Source organism: Balaenoptera borealis (genome assembly GCF_965194805.1).
Source record: "Balaenoptera borealis genome assembly, chromosome: 3".
NCBI classification, from domain to species: domain Eukaryota; kingdom Metazoa; phylum Chordata; class Mammalia; order Artiodactyla; family Balaenopteridae; genus Balaenoptera; species Balaenoptera borealis.
The window spans coordinates 29405758-29427879 of NC_138866.1; the positions used below are offsets into that span (position 1 = coordinate 29405758).

The window sequence follows — 22122 nt, forward strand, 5'->3', positions numbered from 1 at the left end:
TGAGCTTGACCTGGTTTTGCCCTAGGATAAGTTGGGAGTGCTTTTAATCCCACATCCTAGATGAGCTGCCAGGGCTGGGACAAGCAGCTCGCCCGAATCGTCACGCCGCCCTGCCGAGTCCTCGGGTTCCCCTCCGGGGGCGGGCAGTGTGGACAGGGGACAGCGGGCTGTGGAGAGGAAAGCAGCACCTCGGCGCAGGTGGGCAGCCCTCTGACCTGGGAAGCTGCCGGGTGGTCAGTGCTCTCCGCAGGGCTGCTCGTTGCCCCCCGGCCCCCGCCTCAGCCTCTGTGTGTCAGGAGAAGGTCTCTCTCCGCTGCCTGTTTCCTGTGGCCCAGTGGTGTGGTGCTTACCTGTGGGGAGGTTGGGATGAGATGTAGGTTTGCATCTTGCCTCTGCCACCCCCTTACTAGGTGGTCTTGAGTAAATTACTTCACTGCTCTGAGCTCTAGCTTCCATCACATGGGGACAGTGACACTCGAGTCACAGGCTGTTTTAAGAATTAAATGAGGAAGTGTGTTCAAAGTGCCTAGCACCCAGTAAACACGTTGATAAATGGTAGCCATTAATAGTAATAATACTAATACCCCTCTGGGGAAGACTCAGAGAATTGAGTTTCTGCCTCTTGTTAAGAATTCAGCCAGAATTCTGGTTGTATCTCCTGAATAAGCAAGGACCAAAATCTCTTTTCTGAGTTCTTATTTTCATTCTCTTACCCATTCCTTCTCGCTTCCTTCTTCTTTGTCTCCCACCTTTTTCTTTGTCTCCTTTCTTCCTTACGCAGTCCTTCCCCCAAGATTTACTAATTCTTCCACTTCTCACTTTCTCTCTCCTCTCTGTTCTCGTGATTCTGGAACCGTGATGCCCTCTTTTCTTTACTTATTCATGGTCTGAAATGCATCCTGGCCGTTCCGAAAGCTGGTGCCATCAGCTTTTCTGCTCACTGTGAGTTCCACCTCCCAACCCCAGGAAGACCCTGCAGTGCCCCCCAGCTGCAGCCTCCCTTCCTGGCTGCAGGGTCAGCACCACCTCTTGAGATGGGAATTTTCCCACAATGATCCTTTGCCATCTCGGATCTTTCTTACTTTCTATTCTTCAGGTTCCCAACCACCGTGGCAGTGAATATATGAGTCTGAAACTCAGCAGAGAGGTCTGTGCTGCAGATATCGCTTTGGGAGTGACAAGTGTGTAGATGATATTTAGGGGAAGTGAGTCTAACTGGATAAAAATAAGAGACTGGAGTAAGGAAGAGGATCCAGTAAAGGAGACTGAAAAAAGGCAGCGGGGAGGTGGGAGGAGGGCAGGTGAGTATGCTGAGGAGAGACTGTGCAGAAAGGGGGATGGAGAGCACCGGCCCTTTCAAGGAGTTGTGCTAAAAAGAGGAGCAGGAATGTGTCTCTCGATGGAGGGGTTGCTCGGTCTGGGTCTCCTTGAGAGATGGGTGCCCTTCTGTCTAGAGCATATTTGTACGCTGGCAGAACGGTCGACTAGAGAGAGAGAAACTGATGATGCAAGAGGGAATTATAGCAGGAACGAAGTTCTCAGGGTGGTGTGAGAGGTTGGGATCCAGGCACAAGTTGGAGCTGGAAGAGTTGTTCCTGGTAACAGGAGGGAGACAGGCGTAGGGGCACAGGTGCGGGGAGATGGGTGGAAGCACATGGAGAAGATGAGAAAGTTTTATGCTCATTGCTTATGTACTTTTTCAGCTAAATGAGAAGAGTGCGAGAAAGGTATACGAGGTATGGGAGATTTGAGAAGATGGAGAGATGAGGGAGAATGGTTTGCCAAGATTTGTGGTCACCATTCAGTGGAGACTGGTTAGCACAAGGGTGTGATTTTCTCTGCTTGGGTTCAGCATGGAGCAGGTGGAGGGCTGGGCTTAACTGGAGTTGAGGTGAGTAGGAAAGAGGGGTGAGTAGATAGATGCAAGGATGTGATTTTAGGGATGGATATGGAGCCTATGGCTATGGACGTATGAGAGGTGATGACTGAGAGGGTGGTAAGTGGTAAGAAGCGGTGAGGTCAGTGTGTTGGAGCCCCTGACCCCACGAATTGATGGCATCCTCAGTAAGTTAGGACCACGCTGGCTATTACTAGCTGTGCTCTTTTGATTTTGGCTCAGGTATGTCCTTCTTAAAATAGTTGAATAGACACTAAAATAGAAAATGGTGAAAAACAATGCTTGTTCTGGGGCTGTTGAATTCATCATCATTCAGTGAGTGCAGTTTAATTAGGTTGCAAAGATTTTCAATGGTTCATGATGACACGATGGAAATGATATCTTACACCTCTCCTACCCCTGTCAGAGCAGTCCCACAAACACTGGGATGGGCTCCTGTGTTTGTTCTTAATAGCACAAAGGAAATATTCTAAGTGCTTTGTTGTCTGAAAGGCCTTATCTTGGGGAGAGAGTGTGTGTTGCCGGTCTCAAGCTGCTGAGAGGAAGCTAAGACCTCCTGCTTATGCACAAGACCCCCAGGTCTCTGGCGAACAGAACTGCTATCGGGATGATAGCTTATGTATGTCTGGACACTGGCCAGTATGAATTGATGTCCTTTGCATCCAACAATCACAGGACTGTCTGAAACACTTAAGAGTATGTTGACAGTAGGCTCTGAGGTTGAGAGAAATACAGAATTTCTGGGAATGGGAATAGAGGGTTACTTGTTAGTGCCAAAACCAAGCAGAAGAGTAGTAAAACCTTGCCTTCAAAAAGAACGTTTTCCATTTTAACAAAGCCATAGCACATACCCTATTGCTGTGATCCTCACAATAAAAGGATGAGGTGGGCAGGAAAGATTTTGGAGCCGTCTTTTGACCAAGCTGGGCTCAAGGTAGCTGGGGGACTTGCCTGTGGTCCTACACACCTGCGTCATGGCACAGTTTGTCGATATGCAGGAGCCTCAAGGAGAGCCTAGGAAGCAGAGTGTCACCAAGTGCAGCCCAAGGACCCTGCATCAGGACCTGCGTGTTTAGAACCTCTCCCCTGTACTCTAAAGCTGGAAAGCCACTGGGTCACCAGAATGGCGTTGCTGTGGCCTGGGGAAGTGGAAAGACCAGCAACTGATATTTCCTCTCTGAGGTCTTTGTTCGCCAAAGAAAAAGGAAAAATTCCCCCTTGAGGCCAGGAGAGTGAAAGAGGTGTGTTCTTTGGATGTGTGTTGAAGGAAGAGAGCGTACAACAGTCTTCAAGGGGATTGAGAGACTGGGTAGAGGGCGCCCCAGTGGTTAAGAACCTGAACAAGGAAACCTGGTTTTGATCAGCCCATGCGGGGCCCTCGTCCACAAAGCAACTTGCGACTTGCCATACCCGTTTCAGCCACGGAGTTTTGCCTTCGACAGTGGCCACGAGGGGCTTCTGGGGAGGTCAAGGGAATCCTTCCTGATGTCATTCTTAAAGGTGGCACACCGTGGGTGCACTGGGTGTGCTCGGGCAGTTTGTCCAGCCTCTCAGCACTTTGGTTTCCTTGTCTGCATTGGAGAGCAGAAATGTCTTCACAGAAGTGGGCTATTTGGACTGGACTTGAAGGCTGAATAGAAGTTCCTAGGGTGGGCACAAGTGGAAGTGATATTTCATGGATCCTTTTATTCATATGTGAATTGACGGATCCACTCACTCAATGAGAATCTTTTTGATGGAGAGGTGGGGAAGGAAGTCAGATTAGAGAGAAGGAAGACTGGGTGGGGTTTCCCAGAAAGGGAGGGAGTGAATTTAGGGCAGTGCACCTTGTTAAAATGCAGATTTAGGTTCATAGGTCTGGTGTAGGTGTTTCTAACAAGCCCCTAGGTGATACTCATGCCACTGGTTCATGGACCACACTTCATGTAACCAGAGTGTAGACTATCTGCTTGACAGGTTTGGCTGTGAATGGGAGTTGAGAGACGGCTCAGAGAGACCTTTGTGTGCAAAAGTGTGACGTGCAAAAAGAGCAGGAGGTTTTTAGGGGTGAGGATGGGGAGAGGGAGGATCACGGCAAGTACTTTTCCTTGAGGCTGTTGCATAGGGTGTAGAAGTGGCTGGGTCAGTGGTCAGAAAGAAGATGAATCTAAAACAGACAGTTGTGGCCAGGCAGCAAAGAGGCTTGTAACACAAAGGAGCTTACTTCCCGCCGTGGGCAATGAGAGATGTAGGAACGACTTAAGGAGGGGTGGGTTGGTACCTCATAACTAATGAAGTAGAAAAAAACACTAACCACTATTAAATTTTTTTCTTTTTAGAAAGGGTCTTTCAGATGATTTTCTGTGTACACAGAAGTATGTGACTGTAGGAATACTGTCTGTTAGTCCAACCACAAAACAGGGCCAACATCTGGTTTGTGGTCCTAGTTGTTTTGATAGGGTCTCTGACTCACAGAAAGGCAAACAGGAGTTAAATATCTGTTTGGTGACCTCCTTAAGGTTCGAATCCTTAGTGCTCACATGAGACTTTTAACCTGTTAAGCTTAACAGTTTCCAGCTCAGAGGTAGCAACTAGGTTTCTTCTTGTATGCAAACTCACAGAATGGTCATGGTGGATTGGAGTGCTGTGTGGACAAGGACCCAAGGTCTCAGCATTAGGAACGAAGAGCATGTTGAATCGATTAGTGATGTCTGCCACGAGTATGGGATGGAACAGTGGCACATGTGCCACGTTTTTAGCTGTCTCTGAAGGGAGGTCAGATTTCTGGTGATGAATATCCTCTCATACCTATTCCTCAGGTGAACCAGAGCCATTTCAGAGATACTCAGTGCCTTAATTTCCCTGGTTATGGAACGGTGTTGATGACCACCTATCAGAAGGGCTTTGTGAATCTTCAAACAGTTGTGAGTCTCTTGCCTACATTTACAAAGTACCAGGAAAGGCTTTCCTTTTGCATTACTCTAATATCGAGGGGTATTTTCATACTGAATAAACTACGTGTCTTAGGGCATCATGTCTATTAAATCTGAAGACAATGCTGGTAACTGGAAATAGCCATTGATTTGCTTTCTCTTGTTCTATCTCAACTCCCTTATTTATCCAGAGGAAAAAAATAAAGCCCGTGTAAAATCAACTCCTCCAGCTTTCTAAATAAACAGTGAGATCAATTCTCATTCATGAATTTGTTGGATAAATATTTGATTGTAAGGAAAAGTCAGATTAATCTTAGATGAGAATTTGACTGCTGGAAAATGATCTATGAGTTGGACTGAGTGCCCAAAGATGCAGGACGACTGCAAAGCTGGTGCTGCCTTTGTGTTGGGGGTTGGAAGCAAATTCTGAGTTAATACAAGGCCAGACAGATGGTGCTGGGTTTGGAGCCCAAGGATGTTTCTCCTTTAAGTAAGGTTGGTTCAGCTTCATTTTAGTTTCCTTCTCGTTGAGGGTGTTGAAGGATATCAGGGACCTCAGGCGCTCAAAGAGCCTGGGAGAGAGGCTTCAGGGGAAGCTGGTTGTCACCACCATCATTCTCATTTTCCATTCTCCTGCCATCACAACTTGGAAAGTGGATTAGTGATGTGGGGGGAATTGGGGGGTGAAGAGGGAAAAGGATTAAAATGAGTTGGTGAGCCCTTTTTAGGGCTTCATGGTGGGTGGTAGGGTTGTAGGTGTCTTGATTGTGGTGCAGTCTGGTGAATGCAAAAGGGGGGCCCTGTCTGCTCTTTTCTTCTTCTCCTAAATAAGGTGAGTAAGAAACATTCCTATCCTTTCTTAACTGACAGTGTACTCGAGGTGTCTGGGGCTGATGCGAAATTGGCTTTGGATGCTAGATGTCTTTGCGTGCTCCTCTCAGAGGCTCTACTGGGGGAGCTGGTGATGGGATGTCCATCCTGGTAGCTCCATGTGGGATAACTGGCCCAGCAAAGCTGCATGGGATGGTGAGGTGGGGAGAGGGGAAGGACACCTCCCCACCCCAGCCTCTGGCAGAGAAGCTGTGGCCAATGGGGTCAGGGGACCTCTGTTGAGATTCTCAGGAGCTGAAGCCCAATAATGTCACCACAGGCTGCTACCCTACTTCCTGCAGCCTCCAGGGCCCCTTTGCGTGGGCTGGACTGTCTCTCTCTGGGGTGAGTCTTCCAGGATTAGCCACTGCCAGATGGTGAGGGCTTGATGTCCTGCCTCGTGTGAGCAAGCCCGGCTTCCTGAAGGATTTCGCTAGAGGCATGGAACACTGAGGCCCAAAAAGGCCTTAGGGGACAACTAGTCACCTGTGTGTGGTACAAATTGAGGAAACTGAGGCACAGAGAAACTCAGTGACCTACATTACTGTGCCTTAGCAAACTTCTTGTGAATAAAAGGGGAAAATGCTATTATATTTAACAGCTTCAAGTAAGGAGCTGAACTCAAGCTGGGCTACCATGTTTGGGTTGGCCATCTTGGGTCATGGTGTAGTGAGAGACCATGATGTAGAAAGAGTCCAAAGGATGAGAGTATGAAGACATGGCTTCTGGCCCTGGTTCCACAACCTGCTGTCCACCTGAGCCATTCTGAGCCTCAGTTTCCTCACCTGTAAATCAGGAATACTTATATCTGTCCTGCGTACCTCACAGGATTATTGTGGAGAATCAAAGGAAAGCAGGGAATAGAAAGGTGTTTACTTGAAAATGTTATGAGAATTATCATTAAGATGTCCAAGCATTGCTTTCTTTAGCTAACATACTGACTGTAGGTTGCTGCTCTGCTCATATCAGTCTGTGGAACTTCCAGGAAGTCCCTGACTTTCTAATATGGGGGGACTTGTTCCAGAAAACCTACATAGAAAGCTTGCTGGAGATGAGAGAGGGGCTCAGGAAGGTGGAAGGAGGGTGGAGCAGGGTGAGGGTGAGATGGGAATAGAGGTCAAGACCAGAGGCCAAAGATGGCATCTTCTATGGTGAAGAGGTCCTCTCTGGCCCACACCATGCAGACAGGTTGGGCCCAGGAAGCCGCAGACGTGCTCTTGTTGCATGGTGAGGTTTCACACCTATTCACTTCTTTTTTTAGTCATCCCCACATTGTTGCATAAATTGTCTTAGTACCTGCTATTTGTTCTTTTAAAAAATTAACAGCCCTGCATGGAGCAGAGGAAATGAGATAAAATCCCAAACCCCACTTCTGCCCTTCATTGTTCAGCCCAGTGCTGGTCCTTCTGTGTCTGGGACTCGCCTAAGCAGGAGTCCTGTCAAGTGCCTGGTTTTTCTAGAGCCTTCACACCAGACCCCTTACTGTTTCTCCTTTGCTACTGTTTCAGTTATCTGTGGCTACATAATAAATTACCCCCAGATGCAGCAAACATTTATTATGTCATAGTTTCTGTGGACCAGGAATCTGGGAATGGCTCAGCTGGGTGGTTTTGGTGCGTGTTCTCTCAGGAGGTGGTAGTCAAGATGTTGGATGGGGCTGCGGTCATCTCCAGGCTTGACTGGGGTTGAAGGAGTCGCTTCCAAGCTTGCTCATGTGGGGTTGGTAGGGCTGAGCTCATCTTGGGCTGTTGGACTGAGGGCCTCAGTTCCTTACTGGCTGATGACCAGAGGCCCCTCTCAGTTCCTTGCTATGTGGGCCTTTCCATAGGGCTGCTCATAACATAGCAGCTGACTCTTTTAGGAGGAGGGAGAAAGAGGGAGAGAGAGAGAGAGAGAGAGAGAGAGGGAAAGAGAGAGAGAGATGTCAAAATGGAAACACGAGTGCCTTTTTATAATTTAGCCTCCAAAGTTTCATATTGTCACTTCCTTTTTACTGTATCTGTTAAAGCAAGTCATTAAGTTCAGCCCACACTCAACAGTTGAGGAATAGCCTCTCCACCTCTTGAAAAGAGGAGGATCAAAGAATTCAATGGCATTTTAAAAAAACACCACAGCCACCAACATTACTGGCAGGTGATTATTTCCATCCTCTCCACTGTTCAGTCTGAGTTGCAATGCTGCTCTCCTGCCTGGGCACCAGCATCTCTCCTGGATCTGGCCATTCTTGGAGAATATGCAGGGCCACTCGACCAAACTCTGGAACTGTGGGAAAAGCCTCCACTAGGACCTGCCCCAGCCTTGCAGGCAGGGCTCTGACACCTGGGACTGAAGAGCTTCAATCAAGGTCAGAAGGAATGTACTGGCTTCCAGAGACTTGATGCATCTCCTAGGGCAAGGATGGAAAGTGATGCTGGCAGGGCCTAGCTTTGGCCATGGAACGTACATCAAAAAAATGACCCCTGCTATCAACGAATGGAATCAGATAAAGGCAATATTCCTAAGACTATTTTATATGGTATTTCCAAACCTGAGCCTGATGAACAAAGCCTGTGGAAGGAGAAGCAGGTTGTGAGATAATCTACTGGTGAATTCTTCCCTCTACAATGCTGAAACCACCCAGTCATTCAGAGAACGATGAGGGTCCACTACTCTTGGGGAATCACTTTACCCAGTTCTAATCAGCAATGGTTCGCAGCGTAATACGTTCTCTTCAGTTCTTATCTTACTTCATCTCTCCCTTGATGGTGGTGGCCATGGACGCCATGAAGGGCTCTTTCCAGGTTCTCCTCCTTTTGTGACCATTGTCTCTGTCTTTCTCACTGAATTCTCTTCTTGATGCCCTTTCATGCTTTTAGTTCTGGTCGTTACCCTCCCCCCTCCTCCCAACAAGGTCCTTTTTATTTTTCAATCTGTGGTCTCTCACTGAGTATCTCACCAAGGGCCAAGGTTTCATCTACCACCCACACCTGATGATTTCTAAATCTATATCTCCAGCCTGGTCCTCTCTCCTGAGTATAGACCTATATTTTCTCAGCGACCCAAGGACAGCTTTCCACTGAAAGTCTCATCACAACAAGTGCAATGTACCAACATGAATCTATTGTTACTCTCTGCAAGCCTGCTGTCTCCATCTCAGCTAACAGTGTTATCATCTACTCTGTGGCCCAACCTAAGAATCTCGGTGTTATTTTTCCCTCTTGCTCACACCAATGTCCAGGCAAGAATCATGTCCCATTGACTAATTCTACCTCTCAAATGTTTCCTACATTAATCACCACTGCTTCTAGGCTGGTCCTGGGCTAGTGCCCCCACTAGAACATAAGCTGCATAGGAGTAGGAACTTTTATCTGTGTTATTCACTGCTTGGCACTTCACACAGTGCCTGGCACATTGTAAGTGCTCAATAAAAATTTTTTGAATAAATGGATATTGTAACTGGTCATCCTGCCCTAGCCGTCTCCACTAAACCCTCTGTCCTAACCACCAGAGTCATCTCTCTAAAGCATGGGTACAAGCAAATCAGGTCCCTGCTTAAAAAACTCTGAGGATTCCTCACTGCTTACAGAGTCAAATTCCAATCTGTATGCCTGTATAAGGGGCCTTTCACAATCTTTCCTCTTACCTCTTCAGCGTCATCTTTCGCCACTTCCCTTTTCTCCTGCTCTTCTTGAGCTACTCTACTTTGCCTGAATAAACCATGCACCTTAACTTTCTTGCAATTTCCTCTCCCTGTAATTCTCTTTACCCTTTTTTTCCCTTAGGAAATTCATCCTTCAAGGCCCAGCTCAAATGCTACCTCCTCTCAGTGGCTTTCCCCAAGCTTCCCATTATTGATTGCTTCTCCATCTGTAAGCACTTTATTCATTCCCCTATTATAGCACTTATTACATTGTATTATAGTCATTTCAAAAGATATAACCTATAATAGTTAACTGTTGCTGTATAACAGATTACTCCAAAACGTAACAGCTTAAAATATAAATATCATCTCATAGTTTGTATTGGTCAGGAATCTAGGTGTGGTTTTGCTGAGTGCCTTTGGATCAAGGTTTCCATGAAGTTGCAGTCAGATTGTCATCCAGGGCTATGGTCTCATCTGAAGGCTCGACTGAGAGAGGATCCTGTTCCAAGCTCACTCGCATGGTTTTTAGCAGGATTCATTTCCTCCCAGGAAGTTGGACTGAGACCTTTCCAAGGACATCTCACAACACAGCAACTGCCTTCCCTTAGAGCAAATGAGTGAGAAAGCACAAGACAGAGTGCCAAAGATGAAAGCCACAGTCTTTTTATAACTTAATATTAGGAGTGACATCCTATCACTTCTGTCATATTCTACTTGCTAGAGGTGAGTCAGTTAAGTCCAGCCTACCCTCAAGGGGAGAGAATTACACAAGCTTATGAATACCAAGAGATGGGGATCGTTGGTGGTCATCTCAGAAGCTGCCTATCACACCTCCTAAACCTGAACTCCTCAAGGCAGGATCCACACCTCATTCATCTTTGAAACTTCAGCACCTAGTATAGCTCCTGGCAGTTGTAGGTGCTCATGGAATTTGGTCAAATTCAATAGAATTATTTTTCTTTAAGAACCTGATCACAATAAAGTAAATTGCAAAGTCAGAAGAACCCTCAAAATTAGAATTAAAAATGATTTAAAAGATAAAATGAAAGACAAAGTGTTTAAGTGTCATGGACACACTGTCAGTCCTCTAGGAACTTCTAGGCACTTTCTAGGCACTTCTATGATTGCTTCCCAGTAGCACATAGAAAAGGCCAGAAAAGCAAGAAAGCATCATTTTTCCTTTGACTTGGTACAACTCTGAAATATTTTTGAAAGAAAAAAATGGAACACCATCGCAAAGCTCCTCAGACAACTCGAGAACTTAGACCACCCGTGAGTTCATCTTCCAATTCATGGAAGATCAGCAGTTGGAGGATCACAGACAATCAAGTGTTGACTAATCACTACTCTTTTCCACCAGCTATCCATCAATTATACCATAAAATCCTCCCAGACAGAAGATTGCAGGGTCTCCAATCTGAGCAACAATTTCTTCTTCGGGCTCACTTTTCCAAAGAAAACCCAAAGCCTTTAGCCAGTGCCCATGGCTAGATGCTCATGATGTCCAGAGAGGCCTGATGTGCACAGCCAATGTCAGGGATTCACATCCAATATTGATGTTGGGCTCTGGACAACGATTCAGTCTGGGCTCCATGCACTGCTGTGGGACAAGCGTCACTTTGGCAGATGGTTGCCTCCAATCTACAGTTCCAACTAAAGATTTAGAAGGAGACTTAACCTGAGTTGCCTCATTTTGGTGACCCTCTTCTTCCATTCCTGCCTGGCAATATCTGCCCACTGTCACACAAACAGCTCAATATTGCTCATGATGAAACCTTAGCCAAGGCCTCTGCTGCCTGCAGACTCATTGACCACCCATCTGTACAGGCCCAACGTTTTGCATGGGGGTGAGTGGTGTGGTTGATGAAAAGTGCTTTTGGTTTCTAGATTTCTTGTGCTTTCTGTCGTGGTATTGGACTAGGAGTGGGCTAGTTCAGTGGAATATTTGCCAGAAATTCTAGCAGAACTAACTGGTTACTTTAATTTCCTTCTTAGTTTCTTTCACATTGAGTGTCAGCTGGCAAACTTTAGAAGGCTTGTTTATTTCACCAACCAGATGGGCAATTTGGGATCACGAATATCTCTAAAAATAGTGTTTATAGGTGGCATAGACAGAGCCACAGCTTCATGGATAACAGATTCCTATCATTTCATTTAATATACTGGAAAACTAAGGCCTGTGAGGCAAAGTGACTTTTCTCAGGGACTCAGATGCTGCATCATATATCAAATTGTGGTACTTGCTCCATGAGGGCAGGTTTTGGTTTTCCCCACTACTGTATCCCCAGTGCCTAGAACACTGCTGGCCACATTTATTTATTAAAAAATACTGTTGAGGGAATGAGTAAATGAATAAATTATCCTTGGTACTCAGCTGCAGTGACTAATTAGGGGCACTGGGATCATTACGGTGGTTCTTGACATCTTTCTGGTACCTTGGCCCCAACCTGGGACAGTCAGGTAAGTTATATAAAACCAGGTCAAGGCTGTCCCATCCCCTTATTTCACTTTAAGAAGACCAACTGAAATGCCCTCAGGTTTATATATGAGACTACTCAGACCACACTTGACCATGAAAACTTGGGGAATTTCTAGGGCCATTTGAGAATGCAGCCATGAGCCCTTAGTGATTTAGCCCATTAAAAGTGCTCCTAATGTTCTTGCATGAATGGCTTCCTATGATTATTGATGATAATGATTGAAGCAACAATCCCTGTGGCTTGTCTCTTGTGTGACACCTGGGTGCCCGCGAGTGTGACAGTTTTGAGGGGGGATAAACAGACCCCTAAGATGTGTCAAACTCGCTGATGGTAAAGTGTTTTAGCCAAGCAAAAGGCAGCCATGGCATACACCATCATTTATTTTGAATGCGTTTTTGTCTGTATGGTCTTTATCCTTTCTACTCTCTTTCTCTTCTTTGTCCTCTTCGAAGTACATTAAAATGGTGAGAAAAAAGGGAGCCATGCAGGTGCCTCTGGAGTGCCATTGTGGTCCTTGATTTGTAGATGTCTTAGTGTTAGAAGAACATCTGGGGCAGATGGGAGGTAAGCCTGTAGATCATTGTAGAAGGTTTGCAAAGCAGGGCTGGAGAAGTAATCCATGTGGGGAAGCAGTGCCCGGATAACATGCTTGTCACAATGTATGTGCACAGAGTTCAAATTCTTGATGGCTCAGAATTGGTTCCTCCCTTTGCAGATTAAGTATAATAACTCAGAGCCTCATTCTTTCTTCCACCTGACAAACTGGGTCTCAAAGTGGAGGAGGTTAGAAAGAGGAAGATAAGGAGAGAAAGAGAGAAAGGGAGGAAGGGAGAGACAGAGACAGAGAGAGACAGAGAAGGAGAGAGGGAGAGAGAGGATAAGTGAAAATGAATGGATCTGATGGAGTGAGATGGCTTCCTAAAGTGAGCTAGTAATATTTGTTTCTCCGCAAATTACTCTTTAACATGGGTGATTCAGATTTGACTGCACTGTGCATAAATTCTTTAGCTAAAGCTTCTTATATATTTTTGCAATATGTAAATATTAGAAATTGTATGTGTGTATGAATATAGAGAACTGCTAGAAATTTGAGCCAAATTATTTTCTAATGAATGCCTATGGAGACTTGTTTTTGGTGCTTTTTCAGATTGGAATCGATCCTACATATTTTATATAATATGATTTCTATAAACCAGGCATCAGACCAAGGAGTGCAATTTGAATTTTGCAGTTACTTGCCTGAGAACCATGGATATTTAGGTTTTCCTTTCCTGAGAAATTAGTTTTTAAGAGATCAACATTGATGAATAAGGTAATAAAATAAAATTGGGTGTTTATAATTTCACAATGAATAAATAATAGACCATGCTGGTTCCACAGTTATTTGTATCTATTTTATTTATGTTTTCAGCACATACCTAGCGAGATAATTTTTTTTCTGGAGCTCTAATTTAATCAGTGATGTGGCTTAGCCTAGTCCAAATTAAATATTGGCAATAATGTAATGAAAAACTCTTTTAATAAGGATCATAATGTAAGAGACACATGTCATAGCCATTTGTAGATTTCTTTTTGCCCAGGGTTTGTTGAAAATGAACTGTGTTTCTCTCACTGTGCTGAGTATCTACAGAGTGACACTGACTGGTTGATGGCTCTGTTAGCTTCTAAGTCACAGTTGTAATGTGAACTCAATCAACAAGGTATATTTAGATATTTTTGTCCCTAAAAGGTTGGAAATATCCATGTGTGTGGGCAGTTGTGTATGAGCATGTGTGGAAGTAGGCAGCTGTAAATATAAATGAACACTGGTTTTGCCTGGATATTTATCTGTGTGCCTTCTCACTCGAATACCACGAACTCCTGTTCGCTGTCCTGAACTTTGTCAGCGTCTATGCACATGGGTTCTGGAAAGCCATGACATGTATCCTTCAGGTGGCAAGGGGGCAGTCCCTGCTTTCAGATGCCTGCCTTCTCTTTTTCACTGAGTTCAGTAGACTGCATTTTCATACATACCAACCTCATGAACAATCTTCTTTCTGAGAAGCGTCTCACATCCCGCTGGTTTCCCTTTTCTACCCAGCTGCTGAAATAGCACCCCAAAGCCAAATCTCCGTTGTCTGAAAGCCCTGTCCAGAAGTTAGGTCTCTGCACATGGTGGCCATGGGTTATATTTCCTGTTTCAACTTGTAGGGAAGATTGAGGTCCGTTTTGGAAGGGGTTAGGGCTGGATTAAGAATGTATCTTTACACCAAGTTCACCGCTGGACCAACTGAACAAACGGGCAGAAGATTTATTGAACCCTCCTAATAGAACAAATTTGGAGGAACACTCAGGAAGGACTTGGTTTTTAATGATCTGGCTGGGATGAATCATGCACACCACGCCACTTTCTAAATCCATTTTGGTAATTGAAACCTTATAAATGTCCTGTTGAATCATCTCACCCAGGGGACCCGGGAAGTGTTGTTTCCCCTTCACTCCATTGGGCCATTTAAATAGCAATGCAGGTATTCCTCGCTTTAAGAAAACTGTATATATGGAAAATCTAGATTTCCAAGCAAGCACGTTAGAGAATGATGGTTAATTTTACAAAAGAGATTAAGACAGGAATCTTTAAGTAGTGCGTGGCCATAAGTAAATTGCTTTGCTGCCAATGTGCCTCTTTATTTTCTACCACCCTTGAATTGGAAAGACTATTATCCACTTACTTCCAAGGATTTTAGAAATTAGTTCTGGGCAAAAATAAGGAGTTCTAGCAGTAAAACTTAGATATGGGCTTCTAGCACTTTCCTTAGCAACTTTTCCTTTTGTCCAACAGTATGCTTGATTCCAGTCATTTCCATGGTAGATAAGAAGTCTTATCCCTATAGTTTTATCTGGGAAATGACTTTTCCTGTTTGTAGAGAAAGGCAGCAGACAGGCAACCTGTTCTGGTGGCACAGAAAGGAGGACTTAGTTCTGGGCCTAGTTTTTGCACCTGCTAATGGCAGCTTGGGTGACTTAACTCTTTGTGTCTCACCCTCCCCAGCTGAGAAGTTGCATCCCCTCCTTTCCTCTCCCACTTGAGTCTGAATTCTGAGCTGAAGGAGCTCTGTAACCAGAGCTGAGGCTAATCTTAGTCCTACATTTTACCTGGGGTGGAGGCTGTGTGAGCTTCGTTCTCTTCCTTTGGGTGTGAAGATCTTTGGGGGGAGGCTAGTGACTTTCTCAAAACCGGAACACAGAGAAAGCCCATGGGATTTTTTGAGACACTTCCAACAGGATTTTCTCAAGCCCACTTGCTACTGTTCACTGGTCCAAAGCTATCCCAGAAAATGTCTTCAGAGCTCAGCACAGTGGTCGAGAGGTCTTGAAAAGAGAGTTGGCTCTCAGTAAATATTTAGGGAGTGTTGTCGGCTTCATGAAGCATGCAACCCCCCACCCCCCAACCCTGGAGGCATCCAGAGGCACAGCTGGCTGTGGAGTTGCATGTCACGCTCTGGAATGTCCTGACCTTCCTTCCCAGGGAAGGTGGCACTGATGAGGGTATTATTATTAGTAGGGCAGCTTCTGCTCAGCTCTGTCAGCACACGCTCATTCAGGGTCCTTATCGAGCAATGACAAACTCATGAACCTTTGGCAGTCAACACAGCTGACCACCCTCTCCTTCCTGAAAGCTCTTCTCTGGGCCACTGTGACCCGTACTTGCACGGTTTGCGTCTTACCTCTCTCCAGCCATCCTTCCAGTTTCCTCTGTTGGTCCTTTCTTTTGATCTTCAAATAGTTGAGTTACTCAAAGCTCAGTCCTCGACTTTTTTCTCTCTTCTTTCCTCTTCCTTTCTCTTTTTTCCCTTTTCCTAGATAATTTCATTAACTCTCATGGTTTCAATGACCACCTATTTAGCAAAAGCTGCTAAATTTATATGTCTAGTTCATATTTCTTTTGAGCTCTAAACCCCTATATTCGACCATCCGCTTGACATTTCCACCCAAAGTCTCACAGACTTCCCAAGTTCAACATGCTCAAAAGAGGGTACTCCTCCCCCTCCTCCATTTGGTCCCTGTATGCTTTCTGTAGTCTTCCTCATTTGAGTAAGTTTCACTGCAACCCACCTAGTTTCTTAGGTCGGAATCTTGAGACTATTTCTCATCATCTCTTTCCCACACTCCCAATGCTCAAATAATGGTCAAGTCCTGTCAATGATTTCTTTACTATTTCTCCAGTCTCCACCTCCACCATCCTTGTCTCTCTCCTAACAGCAGCATCCGCCTCCAAACTAGTTTCCTGGCAACAATTTTTACATCTCTACATTCCCTCTGCCCGCCTCCCCCCAGTTCTTTCCTTAGACAGCAGCTCCTTCCTTCCTTCCTTCATTCCGTCCTTCCTTCCTTCCTCTTTTCCTTTCCTTTCCTTTCTTTTCGTTTCCTTTCCTTTCCTTTCCCTTCTTCCCTCCCTCCCTCCCTCCCTCCCTTTCCTTCCCTCCTTTTTGATGACTTAAATTTTTCTTTGTGTTTTCCTTATTTAAAAAGACCCTTTCAACTTTTTATATTGAAATAATTATAGCTTCATAGAAAGTTACAAAATATATTACTGAGAGGTGCCATGCACTCTTCACCCAGTTTCCCCTAATGTAACATCTTCCGTAACCATAGTACATTATCAGAACCAGGCAATTGACACGATGCAATCGCAGACCTTATCCATATGTTATTGGTTTTACATTCACACACATGTGTGTTTATGCATGTATGTGTATAGTTCTACGCAATCTTATCAATACGTAACTCACTGCAATCAAGGTTCAGAACTGCTTCACCACCCAAAGGTCCCTCATGCTGAAGGAATGCTCCTTTAAAAACACAAGGCAATTCAGTCACTGCCTGCTCAAAATGCTTTAATGATTTTAAAGCCCCAAATTCTTAAATGAGGGCCACAAGTGCCCACGTAACTTGGCTGTAGCTACCTCTCTGGGCACTTCTTGCCCTCCTCCTTTTGCTCGCCAAGCCTCTGCCTACTGGCCTTTCCCTTCTGTTGAATTTGCCAAGCTCCTCCACTGCTCAGAGCCTCTCCACGTGCTGTTCTCCTCACGTGGAATCCTCTCCCTCGCCCACTCAGCTAACTCCTCCTCATCTGCCAGGTATCAGCTTAAAGATCTTTCTCAGGGAAGGTTTCCTTGACATCTCAGACTAGATTCGATTCTCTTGTGATTTTTCAATGCCAATTATGGTTTTTCTTTACAGTACTTACACAATTATAGGTAAATAGGTATGTGGGTAGTTTATTAATTTGAGTTCTCTCTGACCAGACTAGAGGGATTTGGGGGTGGGGGTCTTGCTCACCACTGTATCTTTTCTGTCTAGTGTCATGGCTGGCCTAGCAGGTGTTCAATAAACCCTAGTTCATGAACAATTACTGTAAGCTGGCTGGTTGTGGCTGGGTGTGCCCTAGGGCCGTGGAACAGGGCAACACCAACCTGCTGTTCTAGGTATATGCTCCATGAATTCATCTTCAACCTTCCCAGGTGTCCTGAGAACCTGGGCATCTGTGGCCCAGAACACCCAGAATCTCAAACTGGTATTTTCTCTCCTATTCCCATTCCAGTGTTCTGTGTGAGAGATCAGAATAGGGAACAACCCTGGCTAGTGTTCTTCTTAGATCTTTGAGATGCTGTCAGGAATATCAGCTGGATGTTCATCCAGGATTTTAATGTAAGGCTTTGCTCTCCCCAGGGTCATTGGCATGGTGTCACTTTGAGAGGGTTATTCAGAGCTGTGAGGGTTTCTAAGTTGCATGGCTCCGGAGAAGTCCTAGAAATGCTTTTAGATCAGTCCCCTCCTCAATGCTCCCACCTGCTATTTGCTAGGTGTCCCCAACTCCCCTCACCATGAGTCATTCTGTCCCCACTCTCACTCTCAGAGATAACTCAGTGTGGTTTGCATTGGTGGCAGCCCAGATCTGAAGGGTCCTTATATTGACTGAATAGTATTTCCCCCAAAGGACCATGATAGAACTCTGTGAGGGTTTGGAAAAGAAGAAATGGGGGCCTCTTGCTGGGATGTGGCTTTGCCCAGGAGTGGTGGTACCACGTGGGATCTTGACTGTCTGTGGGGGACACTGGGTTGGACGCTGTGTTGGTTGCCCCTAATTGGTGCCCCGTCTATGCTATCCTTCTTTAGAAGCTCACAATCCCTCACGTGAAAGAGGCGACACATGCACTATAGGGTGGAGTTGGCAGAATTGGGAGAAGGGTGAACCCCTAGCAATAGGCAAAACTGTCAATTCTTCTGTGAGAGAGTCAGTAAAGGGCTTTGCCCAGGGTGTCTGGGCAGATTCCCGTCTGATTCACAGCCCTGGGAAACCTGGGGACATCATCCAAGTTTCCCTTCCCGGCCAAATAGGAGGTCAAGGTCTTCACGTTCTACGGCTCACAGTTGTCCTCCTGCTGCCGGTGTCTCTCTTTTGGGTGGGCAGTGGCTGAGAGCAGAGCCCAGCTCTGCAGGCCAAGCCTCCGGTGTAGGTCTGCTGGGGCTGGGTCCTCTAAGGTCACATTAATGTCCCTCCCTGCTCTTACTATTGGCTTGGCTAACGTGATACATAGGATGGAGAGAAGAGTTGGAGCCCGTGACGAGTCCTTTCAGGGTAGACCTGGCTGTTGTGCGCCCTGGCAGTGACGCTGCACTTCTTCGCCCTCCCTGCCAGGCTGCTTCCCTCCATAGGGCCTGTTACTGTGCAGGGCGTGGACTTCTGCTTGTCCCCTGGGAGTGGGCATGGACACCTTAGGTAGCAGTGTAGTGCCTCCCAGTGCCCACCGAGCTCTGTCCCCGGGAGCCTCACATGCTCCCTCTGATCTCCTCCCCGCTGCCCTAAGGCAGTGTGCACAGCTTTGCAGGTCAGAAAGCTCAGCTGCAAATAGCCCATATGTGTTACCTCCCACCACAATTGATGCCGACGAGATAATGCTGCTGACTCTCATGGTGTCGCCTTGTGCTGTGCGATTTCCTTTCTCTTTCTCTCTGATCACCACTTTCTGTCCTCATCAACTGGTTACATCTCTGGGGGAACATGGCTCTTAGGGCAAGAGGCCTTGGATGACATCTCTCCCCAGCAAAAGGCTTAATACCTATTTCTCTCTTTGGACGTTGATCTGATGTAACTGTGGGTGGTGGTGAGGATGGTGGGTAGGGCTCCAGCCAGGCTCCCACTTTATTCCCCAACCCGTGCTACCCCACCCTCCCTCCAAGTTGGCCATGATGCTGTGGCATTGAGGGGTGACAGGTCAGACCCTCTGGCCCTAATGCTGCCATTTCTGCTTCCTCCAGGTCACCCCACCTGCCTGCAATTCACCCTGAACATGACCGAGGCTGTCAAGACCTACAAGTGGCAGTGCATAGAGTGCAAATCCTGCATCCTCTGTGGGACCTCGGAGAATGATGTGAGTGTGGGGCTTCCCGCGTGGGAGGGAGAAGTACAAGGAGCTGGGAGTCCTTTGAGGATTGGAGAGGAAGGCAGGATTCCCATCACTGGACTCCAGGGGAAAATATCCATCAGGACCTCCTTCTTGACTTTTGCCCCGAGCACCCTTGGGACCCTTGTGCTACAGGGACCTTGGGTATTCTTCGTGCCTGTGGAGAGAGGTGCAGGAGGTGATGGCCAGAGGCTGCCTTGCTGGTCGTTAGCCCTCAAGGGTTCATTGATAGACAATGGTGCGCACTGCTTAACGGTTGGGATGTGCTTGGCTCTTTACATCACATTCTGGAGTGTGTCATCTCACTTGGTCTAAATGTTAAGTATAATAGATGCAGAATTTAAAAAACCCACATTTTGTTATGGACAATTTCAAACATATACAAAGATAGAGAAAATAGTGAAACAGATGTACCCCCATCACTAGCTTCAACAATGATCAATACATGTCCAATCCTGTTTTGTAAATATTGCCACCTCTTTCTCCATGATATTATAGTCCTAGTCATAATATCTTTTCACCTGTAAATACCATATATGTCTAAAAAAATAAGGACTTATGTTTTACAGATTGTGAATATGTTTATTTTCAAGTTGAAAAAAAATGATAAGGACTTACTTATTAACAAAAATAACCAAAATATTAACAATAATATTAAAAAAATCAATAATTCCTTAATATAATGAAACATCCAGTCAACATTCCTATTGCCTCAATTGTCTTAAACATTGTGTTAATTATCTTAAATTGTTTTAAAATGTTTTTATTTACTATTTATTTGAATTGTGATTCAAATAAGACTCATACATTGCAATTAGTTGATATGTCTTTAAAGTTTCTTAATATATAGGGTTTCCTTCTATTTTGATCTTTTTTTTCCCCTTGATTTTTTGGTTGAAGAAATCAGTTTATTTGTTCAATAGAATTTCCCATGACTGTATTTTACTAACTGCATCCCTGTGGTGGTGTTTGACATTTTCCTCTGTCTCTTGTATTTCTTGTACATTGATGCTTAGAGCTAGAGGCTTGATCACATCCAGATTCTCTTTCTTTTTCTCTCTCTTTCTGTCTCTGTCTCTAAAATATATAAATAGCAAGACTACTTCATAAATAGTGAGGTATACTTTCATCAGGAGGTATGTAGTACCTGGTGTCTCTCTTTTCATGATGGTAGCATCTTTGACTACACTGACTATTTCATTAGGGGTTGCAAATAGTGATGTTCTTATTCCATAATTTCTTCTTTGTTTATTAGCTGGAATAATTCTATAAAGAGAAACTTTTCCAACCTTATATTTGGTTACCTTCATGTATAGATTATATAGAAAAGGCAGGATAAATACTAGATTCTTTCCCTTTATTTATCAGTTTTCAAAATAATGGGTGGATTCAACACGTATTCATGATCAAACCCTCAAGAAAATAGAAACTGTGGGATATTTTCTTAACATGATAAACTTTTTATACCTTAGAACTAAAGCCATTGTCTTATTTAATGGAGAAATACTAGAGGCATTTCTGCTAAGATCAGGAACCAGGCAAGGATGCCCACTATCTCTATTACTATTCATAATTTTTCTATAGATATTAGCTAACGCAATTAGACAAGAGAAAACAATAAGTATAAGAATGGCAACAAAGTAGAAAGTTTTTCTGTATTTCATAACTTTAATAGTATATCTGGGAAAGTCTAGAAAATCAATAATAAAGCTAACCCAAACATTAAAGGTAGCAGGATATAAAATTACCATACAAAAATTAATAGCTTTCATATGCACAAATAATAACCAGTTAGAGGACATTATGGTAGAGAAACTCCACTTATAGTAGCAACAAATAAGAAATATTTAGAAATATACTTAACAGTAAGTACGTAAAACCTAAATGAAGAAAAGTTTTAAATGCTTTTGAAAAGACATAGAAATAGGCTTGAACAAATGAAAAGACATTGTGTGATCTTGGATAGAATGACTCAACATTGTAAAGATCTCAGTTCTTCCTAAGTTAATTTACAAATTTGATTCAAACCCAATAAAAGCACCAACATGCTTTTTAATGGAACTAGACAAGTTGATACTAAAGTTCATATGGAAAAACAAACATGCAAGAATAGCCAAGGAAACACTGAAAAACAACAAATTATGGAGGGAGTCTAGCCCTGCTAGACATTAAAACATACTGTAATGCCTCTGAAATTAAAAGAGTATGGACAAAAAGACCAGTGGAATGGAATAGAAAACCCACAAATCGACCCAACTACATACAGACATTTAGTATAAAATAAAGGTTGTATCTAAAATTACTGGATCAAAGATGGACATTTTCATGAACAGTGCTGGGACAACAGGGTAACCATTTGGGAAAAGATAAAATTAGGTCCATATCTCATGTAATATGTAAGAGCAGCCTTCAAGTGGACTGGGGATATAAATATAAAAAATAAAACCATACTAGTAATAGAAGAAAACATGGGTGAATTTCTCTTTAAATATAAGGAAAGATTTTCTGTGACTCACAATTTGGAAGGCATAAAAGAAAAGGTTGACAAATCTGACCACATAAACATTTGCATAGTAAAAACCACAATAAAGTAAAAAGACAACTGACAAAATGGGAGAAAATATTTGCATCATATACCACAGATGAAGGTGGCAATATATAAAGAACTCTTAAAATTTGAGGGACAAGGGACCATAAACCTGATAGAAAATGGGAAAAAGATATGAAAAACAGTTCACAAAAGATATAAAAATGACCCTTAAATATTTGCAAAAAAAAAAAATGTTTGAATGCACTCATAATTGAAATTAAAATGTAAACAAAACTGAGATATCATTTCTTACCCATAAGACTGGGGAAAAAAAGTATGGCAGTGCAAAAAATTATGACAGTGCAT

General features: G+C 44.3%; 1 protein-coding gene across 4 annotated transcripts in view; it reads left to right on the top strand.

The window, feature by feature from the left end:
* The window catches only part of DPF3 (double PHD fingers 3), a 277931-nt gene that overhangs the window by 242768 nt on the left and 13041 nt on the right, over positions 1–22122 (top strand). For 2 of the 4 annotated variants that reach the window (XM_082384351.1, XM_082384348.1), the window contains exon 9: positions 19081–19193. In XM_082384351.1, the coding sequence (XP_082240477.1) occupies positions 19081–19193 (113 nt within the window). Of the gene's footprint in view, positions 1–19080; positions 19194–22122 lie in introns of those variants that run through there. The other 2 variants (XR_014242372.1, XR_014242373.1) reach the window with 2 other exon arrangements.